Raw genomic sequence first — 23,812 nt, 5'->3', positions numbered from 1 at the left:
GGATCCGTTGGTGAAGGATCACGGCCTGCATGTCGTCGTGGAGCAGGCGGAGAATGGTGACGAACTTTTGGGGGCATCCGAAACGGAGGAGGACGCTCCATAGACCCTCGCGGTTGACGGTGACAAAGGCCTTTGTAAGATCAAAGGCGGTCATGTGTAAGGGATGGTGCTGTTCCCTGCATCTGTCGCGCTGCAAAAATCATGTCCGTTGTGCCCCGAGGGATACACTTGCATTGGAAGCAGTTCAGAGCAGGTTCATGAGGTTGATTGCTGAGATGAAGGGGTTGTCAGAGAGGTTGAGCCTATACTCATTGGAGTTTAGAAGAATGAGAGGTAATCTTATTGAAATATGTAAGATACTGAGGGGGCTCGACAAGGTAGATACAGAGAGGATGTTTCCACTCGTGGGGGAATCTAGAACTGGGGGCATAGTTTCAGAATAAGGGGCAACCCATTTAGAACGGAGATGAGGAGAAATTTCTTCTTTCAGAGGGTTGTGGAATTCTCTGCCCAGAGAGTTGTGGTGGCTGGGTCATTGAATATATTTAAGGTGGAGATAGAGAGATTTTCGAATGATAAGGGAGTGAAGGGTTATGGGGAGCGGGCAGGGAAGTGGAGCTTAGCCCAAGAGCAGATCAGCCATGATCTTAGTGATAGAGAATTCAAACAGGCTCATTTAGACAGGCTTTGAAAATTCACAGACCCCCAAGTCAAAGCTACTACGTGCTGCTCAGCATGTTGCATTAACTCATCAATCAACTTGACATTTTCAGACCTTGGGTAGCGAGCCAATAAAACGTTAAAAGACTTTCAATTGAGCCAATAAGGTCAAAGAAGGCGAGTTCTTTTCTGTAAATTGATCCAGGTATAAAGTACAGCCATTTTGACCATGTGTCTCAGTAAGACAAAGAAACTGGCAATCAGCCAGCAGTTTGTTGCTCTCTGCCAGTATTAAAAAGTTAAAACTACCATCGGAGTTCGTATTTCATTGGAAATTAAGAGATCGAACAATTTTGGCGCTGCGAACAGGATCGCTGAGGAAAGAAACTGAATTTTGGACATCGGACCTATATCTCGAGGTAAGGACTCCTCTTTTAAAAAAAAAAAAGTTCTCGGTCAAAAGTCTAAATTCGCCTCTCCTTCTGCGCGATTCCGAAAGCCTCCGGTTTGCGAACCCTCCGGTTGGTAGTCGGCTCGAGGTCCCATAGACGTCTAAACTTCGGCGGTGTGTTAGTTAATTAATCACCGACCTATTGATCAGCTAGAAAACTTACGACTCGAGACCCCAGTAAAGAACTCAGTATAATGGCAGCAGGAGATAAGAACAAAGAATTGCCTACAACTGTTAAAGGTGGGCAGGCACCACCTGAAGTTTCGCAAGATTTAATTCTCGAACAGTTGAAAGAATACATAGAGCAACAATTCAACTTATCTAAAACCTGTATTAAGATCGAACAAAAGTATGCAACCTCCAAAGGACAATGGTCCTTGGACGAGATTAAAAGGGTCTGGGGAAAAATGACCCGTATGAAAAATAAAGAGCGAACTAGATGGTCTCTAGCCGTTATGGGCCAGATTCGAAAGCGGAATGAAATTATAATGCGTTCCCAACATGATCCTTTGTACTGGTCAGTTCTCGATCAATTACAAGCTGTTTGTGCACAGCTGCGACAGTAAAAGCTTGAACTTGAAAAGCTGGAAGCGGAAGTTAAAGAACTTAAAGGTGAAATTAAAGAATGGAAAAAATCATTAGGTCAAGAGACAGTAATAGGAGAAGGAAAATGTATTGATCAATTCCCAGGGTACCCATGTTTGGATAAATTAAAAGCGCAAACCCGAAGACACGACCGAGGAATAGATACGGTTTCTGAATCCTCCGACAATACAGTGTCGGAGGATGATGAAGAATTAGGGGTGTGCTTTGCCCCGTTTAAAAAAAGACGAGTTGTAGTCAAATCAGAAGAGACTGCGGATGAGGGCGGAACCAAAAAAACAAAGAGAAGGGTGTACGGAGAATACTTAGTTCATGATCCGGCAGACCTAGAGAAAATTGATAAATGGTCCAAGGAATTGCCCAATCCAAAGAAAGGGGGAGTAAAAACATGGGACCAATTGGACCGCTTAAGAAATATATATCAACTTCATCCCTGGGACGGAATGCAAATTTTGACCATAATGGTGCCAAAAACACAGGGAAGAAAATTGCACGACAAGGTAGAAGAAGCTTTGGGGCAGAATGAGCAAGAATTAGACGCAGGGTGGGATGCGATTAAACACTGGCTACAAGCCTTCAGTCCAGCTAAGACAGACTGGGGAAAAATTGCAGCCTGCCAACAGAAAGGAACAGAGGAGGTCCTGGAGTATGACGAGCGGTTTAGATGCACGTGGCTAGAACATTCGGGTATGGATAATACGGATGAGGAAATGGATGAACAAGTGTTTGGACCCCTGAAAGCAGCTTTCGTGGCAGGTCTAAAGCCAGAACTGTCCAAAACGCTTAAGGTAGTGTTACCGGACTGGGAAGGTAGAGGAACTACCTTTGCAGCATTGGTGGATCGATGTAACCAATTAGATCGGGATATGGGAGCTAAAGTCCGAGCTGTACAGGCTATGGGATGGAAATCCCAGGATTCCGATAAACAGTTATTAGGAAAATTACCCGGAAAATGTCATTATTGTGGGAAAGAAGGTCACTGGGCCAAGACGTGCAGGGCAAAACAGCAAGGTCGTGGCTGGGGAAGAGGACGCAGCCAGGGATACAATTCAGCCAACAAACCAGGCTTGTCACAAGATAATGACCTCATAGAAGCATTTAAGCGACTGACAATACAACAAGAGAAGGAGTTACTTGGGATAGCAAAAAACGATTAGAGCCCACCCTGGCCCCCCTCCTCGCACTAATACAACAAAGGGGAGATGGGCTATATATAACTGTGAGGGTGGGCGATAAGGATGTGGACAGTCTTTTAGACACAGGGGCGGAATTAACATGCTTACCCCAACAATATGTAGACGATATCCTGCTAGCTTCAAACACGGAAGAACAGCATGAACAAGATTTACGAGCTTTGCTGGATCACCTTCGGCTGAAAGGACATAAAGCCAGCATCGACAAAGCACAAATATCCCAAGAAGAGGTTGTATACCTGGGACAAAAGATTTCACAAGGAAAGAGAGAACTTACCCAGGATAGAACTGCAGCCATTCAGGCTGCTAAAAAACCCACCACTATTCAGGAACTAAGGTCTTTTTTGGGATTGTGTAACTTTAACAGAAATTGGATTGACTCCTTCACACAGCTTGCTCAGCCCATTGAAAGATATTTTAAAGGGGAAACGTGCCTCTAAAGAAGCCATCACCCTCACTAAAGAACAGCAAGAGGCCTTCCTGAGTTTGAAAAAGGCTTTGTGTTCGGCACCGGCTCTGGGAATCCCCGACAGTGGTAAGCCATTTACCCTGTTTGTTCATGAGAAAGAAGGATATATGACAGCTATACTGACACAAGAACATGGGGATCGGCAAAGACCTATTGGCTATTATTCGGCAAAACTGGATGCAGTAGCCCTCGGATGGGGAAGTTGCCTAAGGGCCATGGAAGCTACATGTCGAGCGGTAATGATCACTGCGGATCTGGTCCTCCAAAAGCTGATTGTCAAGTGTCCCCACACCGTACACGCTTTGCTGTCTATGAAAAGAATGTCTCAGGTGACAGCAGCTAGATGGACCCGCTGGACAGCAGTTGTGGAAGCTCCTAATCACCATATCGTCCGGGCAGCCCGGTTAATCCCGCAACTATGCTCCCGATGTCAGAATCGAGGGAGCAAGAGGGGGGAGAATGTGAAGAGCATGACTGTGTGGAGATTTTAAAAGAAACAGAAGAAGCAACCTTAGCAGCAGAGGAGCCTCTGCACAACCCAGACCTCATCCTGTTTACAGATGGTTCCTCCTTTGTTGACAATGATACCAGAAAAGCAGGATGGGCAGTTACAACCTTATATGAGATAGTGGCAAAAGGATGTTTACCCTCAGGAACGTCAGCACAACAGGCCGAGTTACGGGCCCTGTCAGAAACATGTCGAATAGCAGAAGGACAGACAGCTAATGTCTACACAGATTCGCGTTATGCTTTTGGAGTCGCTCACGACTTTGGTATGTTATGGCGGAAAAGAGGATTCCTCACTGTTGCTGGTACACCTATCCGAAATGGAAAAGAAGTCCGAAACTTACTAGAGGCCATACAATTACCTCAGGAAATGTCCATCCTGAAGTGTAAGGCCCATACCAAGGAAAATACCACAGAAGCACAGGGAAATGCCCTAGCCGACCAGGCAGCTAAAGATGCCGCCTCACAGTGCGTTCCTCCAGAAGAACCAACACAGATGTGCAGATTGAAAGCACTCAGGACTCTGACACGAGACCTTCAAACAATGCAAGGTGAGTGCTCCCGAGAGGAAAAATGGACATGGATTGAGGCAGGAATTAAGCTATGCGAAGATGGTGTCTGGAGACAAAGAGTTACCGACAAGCCAGTCACGCCAATGCCTTTTTTAGCCTAACAGATCCACTCGTGGGGACACTTGGCCTCACAACAGATGACGGCACTGTTCCAGAAAAGCTGGTGGGGTCGGGGATTTAAAAAAACATGCCCAGCTGGTAACAGACCGCTGTGTGGTCTGCCAGAAAAATAATTCTGGACCCATCACAGTAATGCCCCAACTGAGGCCCCCTGCCCCTGTCGGACCACTCCAGCATCTGCAGGTTGATTATATATCTCTTCCTTCATGCCAAGGATACACTAACATTCTTGTCATGGTCGACAGATTCTCTAGATGGGTAGAAGCTGTCCCAACTAAAAGAGCCACAGCCAATCACACTGCAAAGGTCTTGTGTAAGGATTACATTCCCCGATGGGGAGTCCCGAGTAGCATTGACTCAGATCAGGGAACACACTTTACAGGTGCTGTCTGCCAAGAAGTCTGAATATTATGTGGGATTTACACTGTCCTTATCATCCACAATCATCAGGACAAGTAGAGCGAATGAATCGAACTCTGAAACAACAGCTTGCCAAATATCACCAAGAAGGAACATCATGGCCCCAGGCACTACCAATAGTGCTATGTAGCATTAGGGCAACCCCAAACAGAACTATAGGTCTAAGCCCATTTGAAATTATAACAGGAAGACCCATGTCGCTGCCAGGAACTATCGATTTACGGAAAGCTGATGTTCACTTAATGAGTGACACTTTGTTATCATACTGTCAGAACCTAACTAATGCTATTAGTTCAGTTTCCCGACAGGTAGACAGCTTGGGGTAATCCACCCGAAGGAGGACACGACATCATCCCGGGAGTCTGGGTGTATGTGAAAAAGTTGCATAAAGAACCTTTGGGTGCCAAGTGGGAGGGACCTTATCAAGTGTTATTGACTACCCAGGCAGCTGTTAAAAGTCCAAGGAAAGAAAGCCTGGATCCACGCTTCACACGTTAAACGAGCACCTGTAACTGAAGCTGAAATCTAATAAGGACAATTACATTTTGCGAAAATGTATAAATTTACTGTAGTATTGATTGTAGGTATTCTAGGCATAGGCCTACTTCTTACTAGCCGACCCTCTGCACCAAAGGGAAATAGTAGGGTAGCAAGGGAATTACATGTAAATACCTTTTACTTTTATATTGCTTGTTTATGTTATGCTTAAGGAAAGGTGGTTTACTGGTTGAATTAAGATATTGATTTGGATTAAATTGGAATAAGGTTAATTAACCTACTAGAACCAGACTTCCATTGTGGCCACGATGGAACTCGGGTTGGTGTAAATTAGTGTGGAAGCTACTAGTCCGGACATGTGGCGAAACACATCAACAAATTTTAGAAGGAAAGTCTATTAACATGTATGAAATTATTTTGTAGAATGTTTAACCAGTGATACCTGAAGTTTTATGATTCAGTTTGTGAAAGAATCAAAGGGGGGATTGATAAGAGTATTCAAACAGGCTCATTTAGACAGGCTTTGAAAATTCACAGACCCCCCAAGTCAAAGCTACTACGTGCTGCTCAGCATGTTGCATTAACTCATCAATCAACTTGACATTTTCGGACCTTGGGTAGCAAGCCAATAAAACATTAAAAGACTTTCAATTGAGCCAATAAGGTCAAAGAAGGCGAGTTCTTTTCTGTAAATTGATCCAGGTATAAAGTACAGCCATTTTGACCATGTGTCTCAGTAAGACAAAGAAACTGGCAATCAGCCAGCAGTTTGTTGCTCTCTGCCAGTATTAAAAAGTTAAAACTACCATCGGAGTTCGTATTTCATTGGAAATTAAGAGATCTAACACTTAGTAAATGGTGGAGCAGGCTCGAGGGGCCAATGGCCTACTCCTGCTCCTATTTCTTATGTTCTTATTTAGGAAGAGTGACACTGGGAACAAACTAAGAGGATAATGATGATGGAGGGGGGCTGTGATTTATCAGGGACCAACTATTTTACAGCCATATACAGAGATGCTTGGTGTATATAGACAGACACACTCACCTCCTTCCCCTGCGTTTCAGTTCATTCAACAGAGTAACGATCTGCCGTGTCCCCGTGCAGCCCAATGGATGTCCCAGCGCTATGGCACCACCATTAGGGTTCACCTTCTCCATGGGGATACCTAGCTTCTCAACACAGTACAGAGCCTGAGAGGAGGAAAGAGAGAGAGGAGTGCGCCACAGTTTAGTCCATTCCAGTACCGACTGTGGATATTGCTGGCAAGGCTGGAATTTATTGCCCATTCCTAGTTGTCCTTTGAGAAGATGGTGGTGAGCCACCTTCTTGAACCGCTGTAGTCCGTGTGGTGAAGGTACTCCCACAGTGCTGTTAGGGAGGGAGTTCCAGGATTTTGACCCAGCGACGATGAAGGAACGGCCGATATATTGCCAAGTGACTTGGAGGGGAACTTGGGTGGTGCTCCCGTGCACCTGCTGCCCTTGTCCTTCTAGGTGGTAGAGGTTGCGGGTTTGGGAGGTACTGCTGAAGAAGCCTTGACAAGTTGCTGCAGTGTATCTTGTACATGGTACACACTGCAGCCAGGGGGCGCCGGTGATGGTGGGACATTCTGCTTTCAATTGACACTCATTGATTTTTTTTATTCATTCATTTACTCGCTAAGAGTTACCAAGTTTAGAAACTATGATGAAAAGGGAAACACGCTGGAAAACCAGAACCTTGAGAAAACCTGGACGAACTCGGACACAACTGGTTAACACATCTTTCCTCCATTGTCACCCACAGACCTGCTGTGTATCTCCAGCACTTTCTAATTCAGATTTCCCGCATTCAAAGCATTTCATCTCAACGTTTTTATAAACTTTTCTCACCTGACTAGCGAATGCTTCATTTATTTCAAACACATCGATGTCATTGATTGTAAGTCCTGAAGGAGGGAAAAAAATTAAAACATTAAAATTAAATCAAATCAAACGTGGTCTTTAGGTACTAATGAAGTCATGGCGATAGCATAGAATCATCAGAACATAAGAAATAGGAGCAGGAGTAGGCCATTTGGCCCCTCGAGCCTGCTCCGCCATTCAATAAGATGATCTTCTACCTCAACTCCACTTTCCTGCACTATCCCCATATCCCTCGATTCCCTTAATATCCAAAAATCTAAATCGATCTGTCTTGAATATACTCAACAACTGAGCCTTCACAGCCCTCCGGGGGTTGAGAATTCCAAAAATTCACCACCCTTTGAGTGAAGAAATTCCTCCTCATCTCAGTCCTAAATGGCCGACCCCTTCTCCGAAGACTGTGACCCCCCTGGTTCTAAACACCAGCCAGGGGAAACAACCTCTCAGCATCTACCTTGTCAGTCCCCTTCAGAATCTTATATGTTTCAATGAGATCACCTCGCATTCTTCTAAACTCCAGAGAGTATAGGCCCATTCTACACAATCTATCATAAGACAACCCTCTCATCCCTGGAACCAATCTGGTGAATTTGTGTGCACCACCTCTAAGGCATGCATGTCTTTTCTCAGATAAGAAGACCAAACCTTGCACAATACCCCAGGTGTGGTCTCACCAAGGCCCTGTATAATTGTAGCAAGACTTCCTTACTCTCATACTCCGACCCCCTTGTAGCAAAAGCCAACATGCCATTTGCCTTCCTAATTGCTTGCTGTGCCTGCATGCTAACTCTGTGTTTCCTGTACAAGGACACCTGCACAGGAGGCTATTCCACCCATCGTGCTGGTGTTGGCTCTTTGCAAGAGCTGTCGAATTAGACCCACTCCCCTGGCCTTTCCCCACAGTACTGCAATTTATTCCTTTTTGAAAGTTACTATTGAATCTGCTTCCACCGCCCTTTTAGGCTGCGCGTTCCAGATCATCACTCACTGCGTAAAACAAGTCTCCTCATTCCGGTCCCTGGTTCTTCTGCCAATTATCTTAACTCTGTGCCCTTAGAATACTGTGTATAGCTCTGGTTGCCACAGCACCTCGTGTCTCGGTGTTATACAATCATTGATGGAAATCGATTGCTGTGATTGGTCAACCACTCCATTATTGTATCATGCAACGGGAGTTCCTGCCTCTCTGGTTCAGAAGGGGGACCCAGCGAATTAGTGGAGGCTGAACCAAAGAGGGATATTTCCAAATTATTTAAAAGGTGACAAACTAGGAAGATGTACACAGATCACTAGAATGCAGTGGCCAGGTACAAAAAATAATCAGAATGGAATGTTCGCCTTTATAACTAGAGGGTTAGAGTGTAATGGGGAGGAGGTTTTGCCATGAAGCCCTGGTTAGACCACACCTGGAGCACTGTGAGCAGTTCTGCACACCACACCTTAGGAAGGATATATTGGCCTCGGAAGGAGTGCAGTGCAGATTCACCAGAATGTTATCAGGATCCCAAGGATTAGATTATGAGGAGAGATTACATAAATGAGGCTTGTGTGCCCTGGAATATAGACAGTTAAGAGGTGATTTGATGGATGTTTTTAGGATTTTGAAAGGAATTGATAGTGTAGAGAGAGAGAAACTGTCTTGCGCTGGTGGGGGAAGTCCAGGACAAGAGGACACAACCTTAAAATCAGAGCCAGGCCATTCAGGACAGAAGTTAGGAAACACTTCTACCACCCTTTGCATGAAGAAGTGTGGAACTCTCTCCCACAAAAGGCAGTAGTTGCTAGCTCAATTAGTAATTTTAAATCTATATCGATAAGATTGTTGCCAGCCGAGGGTATAAAAGGACATGGAGCCAAGGCAGGTGGATGGAGTTAGGATGAATATTAGCCGTGATCTCATTGAATGGCGAGCAGGCTTGAGGGGCTGAAAGGCCTCCTCCGATGTTATGCGGAGCGAGAGATGAGGCCTCCGGATGGGCGCTGGTAAGCTCTGCCAGGGCAGAGGCTCCAGGGGAGAGAACTGCCCAGGAGGACCCGAGAAAGGCAAGACCAGATTTATATTTTGGGTCAGCCCACTTACTGAGTGGGCCAATGGGATGTGCCTGGGGGAGAGGGAAGGAGAGCGGGGTATCTCCACCCTCTGATTATGGGCAGGTGCTTGGTGCCCTGGCACTGTAGATGGGCCAGATGATGGAGACACACCAGTCGAGGCACAGGTTCCCACTGCGTTCCATTCAAACACAGAATTGCTGGTGGCTGTCACTCTGCACCGATCGAACTCGATCTTCATTGGCTCCTGGTCCGGAAACAGCTCCATTTTAAAATTCTCATCCTGGTGTTCAAATCCCTCCATGGCCTCACCTCTTCAGACATCTGTTGCCTCCTCTAGCCCAAAACCCTCCCTATCTCTGTAACCTCCGCCAGCCCTACAACCCTCCGTATCTCTAACCTCCTCCAGCCCTACAACCCTCCCTATCTCTGTAACCTCCTCCAGCCCTACAACCCTCCCTATCTCTGTAACCTCCTCCAGCCCTACAACCCTCCCTATCTCTGTAACCTCCTCCAGCCCTACAACCCTCCCTATCTCTGTAACCTCCTCTAGCCCTACAACCCTCCCTATCTCTGTAACCTCCTCCAGCCCTACAACCCTCCCTATCTCTGTAACCTCCTCCAGCCCAAAACCCTTCAAGATCTCTGCGCTCCTCTAATTTTGGCCCCTTGCACAACGCCGATATTCATCGCTCTACCACGGGGCGCCGTGCTGTCAGCTACCGAGGACCAAGGCTGCGGGATTCCCTCCCTAAACCGCTCTGCCTCTCTCTCCTCCTTTAAGACACTCCTCATAACCTACCTCTTTGACCATGCTTTTGATCATTTGAGACAATATCTTATGTGGCTGGGTGTCAAATTTTGTTTGATAATCGCTCCTGTGAAGCGCCTTGGGGCGTTTCACTATGTTAAAGGCACTATATAAATGCTGCTGTATGTGTCGGGATACACGACATGTTGGAACACCACCAGGGTGGATGAGCATTACGCTTTGAAAGCAAAGGTTCTTTCCCCCGACCCAAGCATCTGCTCATCTTACCTGCTTTCTCCAGAGCTGCTGGGATGGCATAGGCAGGTCCTATTCCCATGACGTCTGGTGGGACTCCTACCACTGCGTAGGACCTCAGCACACCCAGGATGGGAAGGCCCAGCTCGATGGCCTTGGAGCGCCTCGCCACCAGAACTGCAGCGGCACCGTCACTAACCTGGCTCGAGTTTCCTGTCAACAGCAAGAAAGTCGTCAACCTTTACATTCAATACACACAGGTACATGAAAACTGAGGTACATCAGATGACGGAGATGGATGGGTGGCACATGAAATGGGTTGAGAAGACTCCAGAGAACAGTGGCCTTCTCATTTACATTTTATTTTGCTCGTCAACACCTCGGAAAAGGAAATCATGGGCACAACATTCGTGACCTTCAGTGCAGGTTTACATAGTGCACAAAACCGTGGGCAACACTTTCTGCTGTGAAATAAGAGCATAGGAAACAGGAGCAGGGTAGGCCATTCGGCCCCTCGAGCCTGCTCCACCATTCAACAAGATCATGGCTGATCTTCTACCTCAACCCCACTTTCCTGCCCTATCCCCATATCCCTTGATTCCCATAGTATCCAAAAATCTATCGATTTCAGTCTTGAATATACTCAAAGACTTAGCCTCCACAGCCCTCTGGGGTAGAGAATTCCAAAGATTCACCACCCTCTGAGTGAAGAAGTTTCTCCTCATCTCAGTCCTAAATGGCCGATCCCTTATTCTGAGACTGTGACCCCTGGTTCTAGACTCCCCAACCAAGGGAAACAGCCTCCCTGCATCTACCCTGTCAAGCCCTGTAAGAATGTTGTATGTTTCAATGGGATCACCTCTTGTTTTTCTATGCTTGGCAAAGTTTCAGGACTCTCAGTTAGGGGCAAAAGGGGAGATAAATCAGGAAGTTTGCCCATTTTCCAGCACCGACATCGCTCAAACGTAACACTAAATTTGCAAACTCTATACAAGGTTCTTTTTAGAAGAAAAATACCTCAATAGTTATAAAAGCAGAAAACTGTGGGGAGGAGCAGAGCACAAAGCACTCAGCAGCTTTTAGTCGGTCTGTTTTGGACCTTGCTGCATTCTGCTTGTGGTGCTTTAACAAAAAAAATTAACCTGGCCAAAACCCAGTGATGTACAACACATAATTGGGAACAGTACAAGATAAAACTCAAGAAATGGTGATGTGGGCCATCAAACTTGGGTTTTAAAGGCCTGTGGATTGCAAGAAGGAAAAGGCTAAGTGAGGTGGACATGTTTTGAGATCCCAGGAAAGAAATGAGAGTTAAGAACAAGAAATTATAATGATGCGTCTTAATTTCATAGAATCTTACAGAACAGGAGGAGGCCAATGCCGTCTCTGTGAAAGAGTTGCCCAATTAATTCCACATCACTGCCTTCCTCATGGCCCTGCAAATTGCTCCTTTTCAATTATTTATCCAATTCCCTTTTGTAAGTTACTACTGAATCTGCTTCCACCGCCCTTTCAGGCAGTGCGTTCCAGATCATAACTCGCTGTGTAAAAGAATTATTCCTCCTCTCCCCCCTGGTTCTTGTGCCAATTATCTTAAATCTGTGACCTCTGGTTACTGACCCTCCTGCCACTGGAAACAGTGTCTGTTTATTTACTCTATCAAAATCCTTCATGATTTAGAACACCTCGATTAAATCTCCTCTTTAATCTTCTCTGCTCCAAGGAGAACAACCCCAGCTTCTCCAGTCTATCCACGTAATTGAAATCCCTCATCCTTGGAACCATTCCAGTAAATCTCCTCTGCACCCTCTCCAAGGCCTTGATGTCCTTCCTAACGAGCAGTGCCCAGAATTGGACACACTACCCCAGCTGAGGCCGAACCAGCAATTTAGAAAGGATTAACAGAACGTCCTTGCTTTGTACTTGAAGCCTCTATTATAAAGCCAGGGATCCCATATGGTGTTTTAAGCAGCTTGTCCTGCCACCTTTAACGGATAGATTTCCAGATAGTTGCGAAGCAAGGATGAGGAAGACGAATTGAACACCACACACACACACACACACACACTACTGTCCGCTGGCCATACACTCTCAGGTACAGCTATTTTGTTGGTGGGAGCTCCGAGAGAATAGCAGGAAGAAAGGGCTACCCTGGGAATCGGCAGCAGGCTCTGTACCTGCCGTCGTGCTGCCATTTTCCTTGAACGCGGGCCGCAGTTTGCCCAGGCCTGCCAGCGTGGTGCTGGCTCGGATCCCGTCGTCCTGGGTAACGGTGATAGTTTTCTCATTTCCCGCCTCGTCGAGTATGGTGGTCTGCACCGGGGCGATCTCGGCCCCGAATACGCCTGTGCTCTGGGCTTTGGCAGCTCTTTGACGCAAAGCAAACATTTTTTTTTAGATGGATACAGATATAGATACACACACACACGCACATATCTATATGTAAGATTTTCCCATTTCTGCGATGGCAGAGTGAGTTTACCCAGTGGGTCAGTGAACCCTACAGATTACGAAGTTCCCTGTTCTGTAAACGGATGGGATGATGGGTAGGGGTGCTACAAATATTAATTAGGATATTAAGGGAATCGAGGGATACGGGGATAGTGCAGGAAAGTGGAGTTGAGGTAGAAGATCAACCGTGATCTCATTAAAAGGCGGAGCAGGCTCGAGGGACTGAATGGCCGACTGCTACTCCTATTTCTTATGTTCCTAAATGGGACATAGGGACATGAGTGGGCCATTTGGCCTCGAGAGCAAAGGACCGGCTGGTCTGTCGAGCCTGCCCTACATGCACAGTCGCGATGTCTCAAGCATCATCATTCACAAACCACTCCCCCCCCCCCCCCCCCCCCGCCCATACCCCTGCCATCAATCTCCTGCAAGGGGCACGATTAACTAGATTTGAAAAAAAAAACACGTCCAATTTAGGGGGAGAAACACACTTCTGGGAAAGGTTGCTCCTGCTCTTTATTCAGTGACCTCAGCCAATATTGGGTGCATTTGGACACAGGGGTAAGAAGTGGAGCGGACTGGACCACGGAGCCCAACACAGTCTCGCTGGGAGGCACAAGTGCTGACTCCGCGGTGAGAGGGCCGAGGGATTGTACAATTTCAAACGGTCACATTTAGGAGAGAGGTTAGTATTTTAGTAACCGCAGGGTTGGTGCAGTGTAAACTGATTTGCCACAAGGTTGAGGAACAGAACATCGCATTACTGAGGGGGAAATCGGGACCACGGTCTCGGATCGTGCTGTAAATACCCCTGCGGTTCGATCAGTCTGACCGCTGCACACACTGAGCCAGGGGTGGGGGGACGGGGAGGTGGATAGGAGGGACATACTTATGCTGAGAGTTGACGGCGAAGGCATCCTGCTTCTCTCTGGAGATTCCAAACCTCTCGGCCACATTCTCTGATGTTATCCTGCGGGAAATTAACACTCCAATTAGTCTGGGATGGGGCATAGTTATTGACAATGTGAGATCAGCCTCGAGTTAGTCTGGGACAGGACAGTTATCGACAGTGTGAAATCAGTGGTGCACAAATTGGCTGCCTACATTACAATAATGCCTTCACTCAAAAAGTACTTCATTGGCTGTAAAGCACTTTTGTGGTTGTGAAGAGAGCTGTATATAAGTCAGTCTTTCTTTTTTCACATTCTCAATATTTGAGGAATTGGTTCTTCGGGTTAATGATTATACATTATTGGGACAGCGTTCAGTGAGAGGCTGTCACGTAACGTTAGTGCAGCCACATTCCTGTCAATTAGTCATGAGGCTTCATATTCCCAGGACTACCTGCAGGAGCAGCATCTCGGGAATCTGAAGACCACTTACCCTTTATATCTTCTTAAATAAAAAGAGGAACTGTAAGCAATATAGATATCAATGTGACGGTAGAAAGCACTCGAACAGAGTGTTATATCAGAATGTTGATGAGTGAGGAAAAAGCCATTCAATGGAAAGGATGTTCACGTGCAACAATGACATACGGAGAGAAGAGAGTGCGTTACCCCATGGGAATCAGGCAGTCTCTGGCCTTCTCATTGTCCATCATCCGAGAGCTCACATCCCCGAGGCTGGAGGGATCGCCTGCAGTCCTGCGACTCATGCTCTCCACTCTGCAGCAAACAAAACACCACATCGCTCTTCAAAATCATTTAAAGTATTATTTTCCCACTTCCTGCTCCCGTGACCCTATTCCCACCAAACTGCTGACCACCCAACTTCTTTTTCTGGCTCCCATGTTAGCTGACATTATTAACAGTTCCCTCTCCTCAGGCACTGTCCCCCTCTCCCACAAATCTGCCGTCATCACCCCTCACTTCAAAATACCAACCCTCGACCCCTCCGTCCTTGCAAACTACCGCACCATCTCCAACCTCCCTTTCCTCTCCAAAGTCCTTGAACGTGTTGTCACCTCCCAAATCCATGCCCGTCTTTCCCACAATTCCATGTCTGAATCCCTCCAACCCGGTTTCCGTGCTCGTCACAGTACCGAAACGGCTCTCAACAAAGTCACAAATGACACCCTTTGTGACTATAATAAAGGTAAACTATCTCTCCTCGTCCTCCTGGACCTGTCTGCAGCCTTTGACACAATTGATCACTCTATTCTTCTCCAACGCCTCTCCACCAACGTCCAGCTGGGTTGGACTGCACTCGCCTGGTTCCATTCTTATCGATCTAATCGTAACCAGAGAATCTCCAGCAATGGCTTCTCTTCCCGCCCTAGCATCATTATATCTGGTGTCCCCAAAGGAACTATCCTTGGCCCCCTCCTATTTCTCATCTATATGTTGCCCCTTGGCGACATCATCTGAAAACACAGCATCAGTTTCTACATGTACATTGCTGACACCCAGCTCTACCTCTCTACCACTTCTCTCGACCCCTCCACGGTCTCTAAATTGTCGACTGCTTGTCAGACATCCAGTTCCGAATGAGCAGAAATTTTCTCCAATTGAATATTGGGAAGACCGAAGCCACTGTTTTCGGTCCCCGCCACAAACTCCATTCCCCGGCCACTGACTCCATCCCTCTTCCCAACTTGTCTGAGGCTGAACCAGACTGTTTGCAACCTTGGTGTCATATTTGACCCGGAAATGAGCTTTCGACCACATGTCCGCAGCATAACTAAGACCACCTATTTCCAACTCTAACATCGCCCGTCTCCCCCTTTGCCTCAGCTCATCCGCTGCTGAAGCCTTCATTCATGCCTTTGTTACCTCCAGACTTGGCTATTCCAATGCACTGCTGGCTACCCTATGGAAACTAGAGATGATCCAAAACTTGGCTGCCCGTGTCCTAACTCGCACCAAGTCCCGCTCACCCATCCCTCCTGTGCTCGCTGACCTACATTAGCTCCCGGTTAAGCAACGCCATGATTTCAAAATTCTCATCCTTGCTTTCAAATCCCTACATGGCCTCCCCCCTCCCTACCTCTGTAACCTCCTTGAGCCCAACACCCCCCCTCCCCCCACTGAGATATCTGCACTCCTCTAATTCTGCCCTTGAGCATCCCTGATTATAATCACTCCACCATTGGTGGCCGTGCCTTCTGTCGCCTAGGTCCTAAGCTCTGGAATACCCTGCCTCAACCTCTGTACCTCTATTTCCTCCTTCTAGATCAGTGGTGGGCAAAATACGGCCCGCGGACCATATCCGGCCTGCCAGGTTATTCTATCCGGCCCACAGGACGGGAGAGAAATAAAACTTGAGCCGGAGCTCGAGCTGCACATTCGTCTATCCACTTTCACTTCTCACGGGTCAGAGACCGACCCGAACTGCAGCTAAGGAAAAAACATAGTAATACTTCATTCAAATTAATAATTCGCAAAATCGATTCTCCCTTAAAAAGATCCGTTCCATGATTCTGGGCCCCAATGGCGGATGTCCGTACCCAGAATGCACTGCGCAATGGAATATGCCCTATCCATTTTAGAGTGGACTCATGGCTGCTCATCTCCAGAAATCTTTTACCGAAGAAAATGATCGGCTCTGCCTCTGTCTTCTCCCAATATCCAGGGTATGACGGCAGGGGAGTTCTGATGTGGCCCAATTGGGACGGCATTAGTAATCTTTGCAGAGGGACATAAGGATGAGTAAGGTGGAAAATTGATGCTAACACAGGCTCTAAAGAGGGTACAGTTTTATTTCACAGTGTTGATTTAGAGACCAGAAGATAATACATTTTCAATTTTTATCTTTGATTCATTTCTAAGCAGTATCGAATACATGTTGTGTATGTAAGATAGCATCTGACTACGATCGAATTTATGTTTATGCAATGTTCCATCTAACTTTTTCCGTGGGCGGCCCCTTTAAATTTGCTGTGCGGCTAGCCGCTATGCAACTGTGCATGCGCAGTAACTCTTCCAGCGGCAAGAGCTCAGGAGCAGCCTGCGTGGGACCGTGTGATTGGTGGAACATTGATGTGCAGCCCTCAATGGCTCGCCAAAACTTGATAAGTGGCCCTCCAGCCCAAATAATTGCCCACCCCTGTTCTAGATGCTCCTTAAAACCTACCTCTGTGACCAAGCCTGCCCTAATGTCTATCAATGCAGCTTGGGGTCAAATCTTCTCTCTCATAATACTTCTGTGCAGCACCTTGGGAAGTTTCATTACATTAAGGATGCTACATAAATACAAGCTGTTGTTGTGTTCTATTTACTATACTTCTCAGGCTAAGCCCCAGCTTAGAACATTGCTTCAATTCTGGGCACCACACTTTAAGAAAGATGTTGAGGCCTTGGAGAGGGTGCAGAGGAGATTTATTTGAATGGTACATTAGATGTGGAATTTCAATTTTGTGGGGAGACTGGAGTAGCTGGGGTTGTTCTCCTTAGAGCAGGGAAAGTTAAGGGGAGATTTAATCAAGGTGTTCAAAATCATGAAGGATCTTGATAGAGCAAATAAGGAGAAACTGTTTCTAGTAGCAGGAGGATCGGTAACCAGAGGTCACAGATTTAAGGCAATTGGCAAAGGAAGCAGAGGAGAGAGGAGGACAGTTTTTTTTTTAAACACAGCAAGTTGTTATAAACTGGAATGCACTGCCTGAAAGGGCGGTGCAGCAGATTCAATAATTATTTCTTATTGGTCTTATTAGCTTGATAATAACTTTCAATAAGGGAATTGGATAAATACTTAAAGGGAGAAAACTGGATTGCTCATTCAAAGAGCGGCACAGACATGATGGGTTGAATGGCCTCCTTCTGTGCTGCAAGAAAGTCTCCAGGCTTGTTCAGCATTTGGTACCAATAGAAGGCAGCAACAATGGCACTTAATGTTACCAATTAATATTGCGTGATGATCTTAATTCATCACATTAAGAACATAAGAACATAAGAAATAGGAGCAGGAGTAGGCCATACGGCCCCTCGAGCCTGCTCTGCCATTTAATAAGATCATGGCTGATCTGATCATCTTGGACTCAGCTCCACTTCCCTGCCCGCTCCCCATAACCCTTTATTCCCTTATCGTTTAAGAAACTGTCTATTTCTGTCTTGAATTTATTCAATGTCCCAGCTTCCACTGCTCTCCAAGGCAGCAAATTCCACAAATTTACAAGCCTCAGAGAAGAAATTTCTCCTCATCTCAGTTTGAAATGGGCGGCCCCTTATTCTAAGATTATGCCCTCTAGTTCTAGTCTCCCCCATCAGTGGAAACATCCTCGCTGCATCCACGTTTCGATAAGATCACCTCCCATTCTTCTGAATTGCAATGAGTAGAGGCCCAACCTTTCCTCATAAGGCAACCCCCTCATCCCCGGCATTCCATCTCAACAGCCTGACATCGGTTGTGGGGAAAATGTTGGAATCAATTAAAGATGAAAAATTCAGCGCATTTGGAAAGCAGTGACAGGATCGGTCCAAGTCAGCATGGATTTATGAAAGAGAAATCATGCTTGACAAATCTTCCAGAATTTTTTGAGGATGTAACTAGTAGAGTGGACAAAGGGAGAACCAGTGGTTGTGGTGTATTTGGACTTTCAAAAGGTTTTTGACAAGGTCCCAAACAAGAGATTGGTGTGCAAAATTAAAGCACATGGTATTGGGGTAATGTACTGACGTGGATAGAGAACTGGTTGGCAGACAGGAAGCAGAGAGTCGGGATAAATGGGTCCTTTTCAGAATGGCAGGCAGTGACTAGTGGGGTGCCGCAGGGCTCAGTGCTGGGACCCCAGCTATTTGCAATATACATCAATAATTTAGATGAATGAATTGAGTGTAATATCTCCAAGATTGCAGATGACACTAAGCTGGGTGGCAGTGTGAGTTGTGAGGAGGATGCTTAGAGGCTGCAGGGTGACTTGGACAGGTTAGGTGAGTGGGCAAATGCATGGCAGATGCAGTATAATGTGGATAAATGTGAGGTTATCCACTTTGGTGGCAAAAACATGAAGGCAGAATATTATCTGAATGGTGGCAGATTAGGAAAAGGGAAGGTGCAACGAGACCTGGGTGTCATGGTGCATCAGTCATTGAAAGTTGGCATGCAGGTACAGCAGGCGATGAAGGCGGCAAATTGGCCTTCATAGATAGGGGATTTGAGTATAGGAGCAGGGAGGTCTTAATGCAGTTGTACAGGGCCTTGGTGAGGCCTCACCTGGAATACTGTGTTCAGTTTTGGTCTCCTAATCTGAGGAAGGATGTTCTTGCTATTGAGGGAGTGCAGCGAAGGTTCACCAGACTGATTCCCGGTATGGCAGGACTGACATATGAGGAGAGACTGGATCGACTGGGCCTGTATTCACTGGAGTTTAGAAGAATGAGAGGTGATCTCACATAGAAACATATATAATTCTGACGGGACTGGACAGGTTAGATGCAGGAAGAATGTTCCCGATGTTGGGAAGTCCAGAACCAGGGGTCACAGTCTAAGGATAAAGGGTAAGCCATTTAGGACCGAGATGAGGAGAAACTTCTTCACTCAGAGTGGTGAACCTGTGGAATTCTCTACTGCAGAGTGTTGTTGATGCCAGTTTGTTAGCTTTATTCAAGAGGGAGTTAGATGTGGCCCTTATGGCTAAAGGGATCAAGGGGTATGGAGAGAAAACAGGAAAGGGGTACTGAGGTGAATGATCAACCATGATCTTATTAGAAAACATAGAAACATAGAAAATAGGTGCAGGAGTAGGCCATTCGGCCCTTCTAGCCTGCACCGCCATTCAATGAGTTCATGGCTGAACATTCAACTTCAGTACCCCATTCCTGCTTTCTCGCCATAGCTGTTGATCCCCCTAGTAGTAAGGACCTCATCTAACTCCTTTTTGAATATATTTAGTGAATTGGCCTCAACAACTTTCTGTGGTAGAGAATTCCACAGGTTCACCACTCTCTGGGTGAAGAAGTTCCTCCGCATCTCGGTCCTAAATGGCTTACCCCTTATCCTTAGACTGTGACCTCTGGTTCTGGACTTCCCCAACATTGGGAACATTCTTCCTGCATTTAACCTGTCTAAACCCGTCAGTATTTTAAATGTTTCTATGAGGTCCCCTCTCATTCTTCTGAACTCCAGTGAATACAAGCCCAGTTGATCCAGTCTTTCTTGATAGGTCAGTCCCGCCATCCCGGGAATCAGTCTGGTGAACCTTCGCTGCACTCCCTCAATAGCAAGAATGTCCTTCCTCAGGTTAGGAGACCAAAACTGTACACAATACTCCAGGTGTGGCCTCACCAATGCCCTGTACAACTGTAGCAACACCTCCCTGCCCCTGTACTCAAATCCCCTTGCTATGAAGGCCAACATGCCATTTGCTTTCTTAACCGCCTGCTGCACCTGCATGCCAACCTTCAATGACTGATGTACCATGACACCCAGGTCTCTTTGCACCTCCCCTTTTCCTAATCTGTCACCATTCAGATAATAGTCTGTCTCTCCGTTTTTACCACCAAAGTGGATAACCTCACATTTATCCACATTATACTTCATCTGCCATGCATTTGCCCACTCACCTAACCTATCCAAGTCACTATGCAGCCTCATAGCATCCTCCTCGCAGCTCACACTGCCACCCAACTTAGTGTCATCCGCAAATTTGGAGATACTACATTTAATCCCCTCATCTAAATCATTAATGTACAGTGTAAACAGCTGGGGCCCCAGCACAGAACCTTGCGGTACCCCACTAGTCACTGCCTGCCATTCTGAAAAGTACCCATTTACTCCTACTCTTTGCTTCCTGTCTGACAACCAGTTCTCAATCCACGTCAGCACACTACCCCCAATCCCATGTGCTCTAACTTTGCACATCAATCTCTTGTGTGGGACCTTGTCGAACGCCTTCTGAAAGTCCAAATATACCACATCAACTGGTTCTCCCTTATCCACTCTACTGGAAACATCCTCAAAAAATTCCAGAAGATTTGTCAAGCATGATTTCCCTTTCACAAATCCATGCTGACTTGGACCTATCATGTCACCTCTTTCCAAATGCACTGCTATGACATCCTTAATAATTGATTCCATCATTTTACCCACTACCGATGTCAGGCTGACCGGTCTATAATTACCTGTTTTCTCTCTCCCTCCTTTTTTAAAAAGTGGGGTTACATTGGCTACCCTCCACTCCATAGGAACTGATCCAGAGTCAATGGAATGTTGGAAAATGACTGTCAACGCATCCACTATTTCCAAGGCCACCTCCTTAAGTACTCTGGGATGCAGTCCATCAGGCCCTGGGGATTTATCGGCCTTCAATCCCATCAATTTCCCCAACACAATTTCCCGGCTAATAAGGATTTCCCTCAGTTCCTCCTCCTTACTAGACCCCCCGACCCCTTTTATAACCGGAAGGTTGTTTGTGTCCTCCTTCGTGAATACCGAACCAAAGTACTTGTTCAATTGGTCCGCCATTTCTTTGTTATTGAATGGTGGTGCAGGCTCGAAGGGCCAAATGGCCTACTCCTGCACCTATTTTCTATGTTTCTGGAACAGGTACCCAGCAATGTTCCCGTTAAATTTGATGGCGGGTGGGCGGGGGGTGCCCAGCCCATTCAAAAGACCGTGCGGTAGTTTAAAACTGGCCAACTGGCTGCATGGGAGGTGAAGAGAGTTGCGCGGCCAAAATTGGTACTGAGGTAACGCTGGCAAACCATGCAGCCGTATCCTCACAGCCTTCAGGGGACCATGGGGCAAGGAGGCAGGCAAATAAAACTGTCTCAGAATGTTCGGTTCAAGAATGAACTTACCCACAAGCCAGGCCAATGTCATAGGAACCGTTGCGGATACCACCTGAAAAGAAACACATTGCTTCGGTCAGTGGCTGAGTGTTTATCTCAGACTGCCCACACGTCTGCCTGCCCACACGTCTAAAGCACATACTGAAGAGCACAGATACTTACACATCAAGTCACTGCATCTTAACATTTAATATTCTTAGAGTGATACAGCACAGGAGGCCACCATTCGGCCCATCGTGCCTGTGCCAGCTCTGTCCAAGCTTTCAAGTAAGTCCCATTCCCCTGCTCTTTCCCCAAAGATCAGCAATTTTGTTCCCTATTACAAGCATTTACCTTTTGAAAGTTACTATTGAATCTGGTTCCGCCCCCCTTTCAGGCAGGGTGTTCCTGATTATAACTCGCTGTGTAATGTCTGGTTCTTTTGCCAATTATTTTAAATCTGTGTCCTCTGGTACCGACCTGCCAGTGGAAACAGTTTCTCCCTAAACCCCTCACGGTTTTGAACATTTCTATTAAATCTCCTCTTAACTGTCTTTGTTCCAATCTCTCCACATAACTGAAGTCGCCCATCCCTGGTCCCATTCTAGTAAATCTTATGGACTCTGTCAGAAACTTTCTTTAGGTAGGAAGATGGGGTTTCACGGGTTGCATTCAACTCGCTCATGGTGTCTCTCTCGCTCTCCCGCTCTCCCCTCTCCCCCACCGCCACCACAACACGTCAGCCAATACACTCACTACCTACAGTGAATCTGCACCATACACACCCAGGCACGTCTCAGGTTCGATCTCCAGCTCGTCATTAGCTGATCTGAGCTGAGACATTGGAGGGGACGCTGCATTCGGACGTGGTGCTTTGGTCTATGGAGACACAAATATCTGCCAGGGCTCTAGCTCGACAGCAGCCAGTGCCAGCCGCTGGAAAGTTGGACGGGACAATACCAGGGACGAGAGGTTTCAGTGACGAGGAATCACTCGAGAAACTGGGGCTTTTTTTTTTTTACTAGGGCGGAGAAGGTTAAGAGATCTCTGGTGTGTTAAAAATTAGAATCACAGAAACTTACAACACAGGAGGCCGTTCGGCCCATCGCACCTGTGCTGGCAACAGATTTAAAAATAGTGAAAACTATTACCATTAGTTTCGAGACAGTATAGAGTGCATAAATTTATCAGAAAGGAACCGTGAGTTTAGGAGAAATGTATATACTTTGTACATGAGAGTTGTTAGAACATGGAGTGTCCTGCCAGAAACAACGGTGGGAGCAGAATCCACAAGAGATTTGAAAAGGGAGGCAGGGAATATTTGAAGAAGAAAAACTTTAAAAAGTGCATGGGAAAGGAGAGGGAGGAAGAGAACCGAATGGGTCACTCGTTCACAGAGCCAGCACAAGCAGGATGGGTCAAACGGTCTCCTTCAGTGCTGCACAATTCAATGATTCTGTGACACACTCTCCAAACGTTTGAAGGAGTTCAACAGCATCGACTGTTCCTGCTGGGCACGTGACCCGCGCATTCCCCGAGAGGACAGGGGTGGGGGCGGTTTCCAGTCTCACGAGGTTTATTGATTTGGAACACGGGTCCACAGCACACACAGGCTGCTCACACAGGAGCCGCTGAAGGCCGTGAGTCTCCAGGGTGCAGTGATCCACAAGCTCGGCCTCAAACGCTGCCCTTTATCCAAAGTCCAAATCCACCCAGCCACGACCAACAATAAACATGTGAAGAGAATGTTTGGGGCCAATTTTCACAGAAGTACGAAGCTTGTTTGTTTGCTGACTGCCTTCGTACAGTTTAAAAAAAAAACATTTATATAAAAATACATCATCAGATGTGACTCAGTGGGTTCAGATGGTTGTGGGTTCAAGTCCCACTCCAGGAACTTGAGCAAATAAATCTAGGCCGACACTCCCGGGCAGTGCTGAGGGAGTGCTGCACTGTTGGAGGTGCCGTCTTTCGGATGAGACATTAAACCGAGGCCCCGACTGCTCTCTCAGGTGGACATAAAAGATCCCATGGCACTATTTTGAAGAAGAGCAGGGGAGTTATCCCCGGTCTCTTAGCCAATATTTATCACTCAATCAACATAACAGATTATCTGGCTGTTTGTGGGAGCTTGCTGTGCGCAAATTGATGGCGGGGTTTCCCACATTATAACAGTGACTACACTCCTAAAGTACTTCAT

The 23,812-nt window shown here is 46.6% G+C and overlaps 1 protein-coding gene across 8 annotated transcripts in view; it reads right to left on the bottom strand.

Moving 5' to 3' along the window:
• acaa1 (acetyl-CoA acyltransferase 1) overlaps positions 1-23,812 on the bottom strand; it is a 120,762-nt gene that overhangs the window by 84,174 nt on the left and 12,776 nt on the right. For 6 of the 8 annotated variants that reach the window (XR_011593407.1, XM_070881766.1, XM_070881765.1 and 3 more), the window contains exons 5-11: positions 21,643-21,685; positions 14,464-14,571; positions 13,794-13,874; positions 12,631-12,821; positions 10,487-10,666; positions 7,366-7,421; positions 6,539-6,684 (exon numbers count right to left, since the gene is read on the bottom strand). Coding sequence is in view for 7 of the 8 variants with exons in the window: in XM_070881766.1 (XP_070737867.1) it covers positions 6,539-6,684; positions 7,366-7,421; positions 10,487-10,666; positions 12,631-12,821; positions 13,794-13,874; positions 14,464-14,571; positions 21,643-21,685 (805 nt within the window). In the remaining variant the exon portion in view is untranslated. The remainder of the gene's footprint in view (positions 1-6,538; positions 6,685-7,365; positions 7,422-10,486; positions 10,667-12,630; positions 12,822-13,793; positions 13,875-14,463; positions 14,572-21,642; positions 21,686-23,812) is intronic. The other 2 variants (XM_070881767.1, XM_070881761.1) reach the window with 1 other exon arrangement.

This window comes from Pristiophorus japonicus, chromosome 5 (genome assembly GCF_044704955.1).
Source record: "Pristiophorus japonicus isolate sPriJap1 chromosome 5, sPriJap1.hap1, whole genome shotgun sequence".
NCBI lineage: Eukaryota > Metazoa > Chordata > Chondrichthyes > Pristiophoridae > Pristiophorus > Pristiophorus japonicus.
This window is presented reverse-complemented; position numbering and strand designations above follow the sequence as displayed.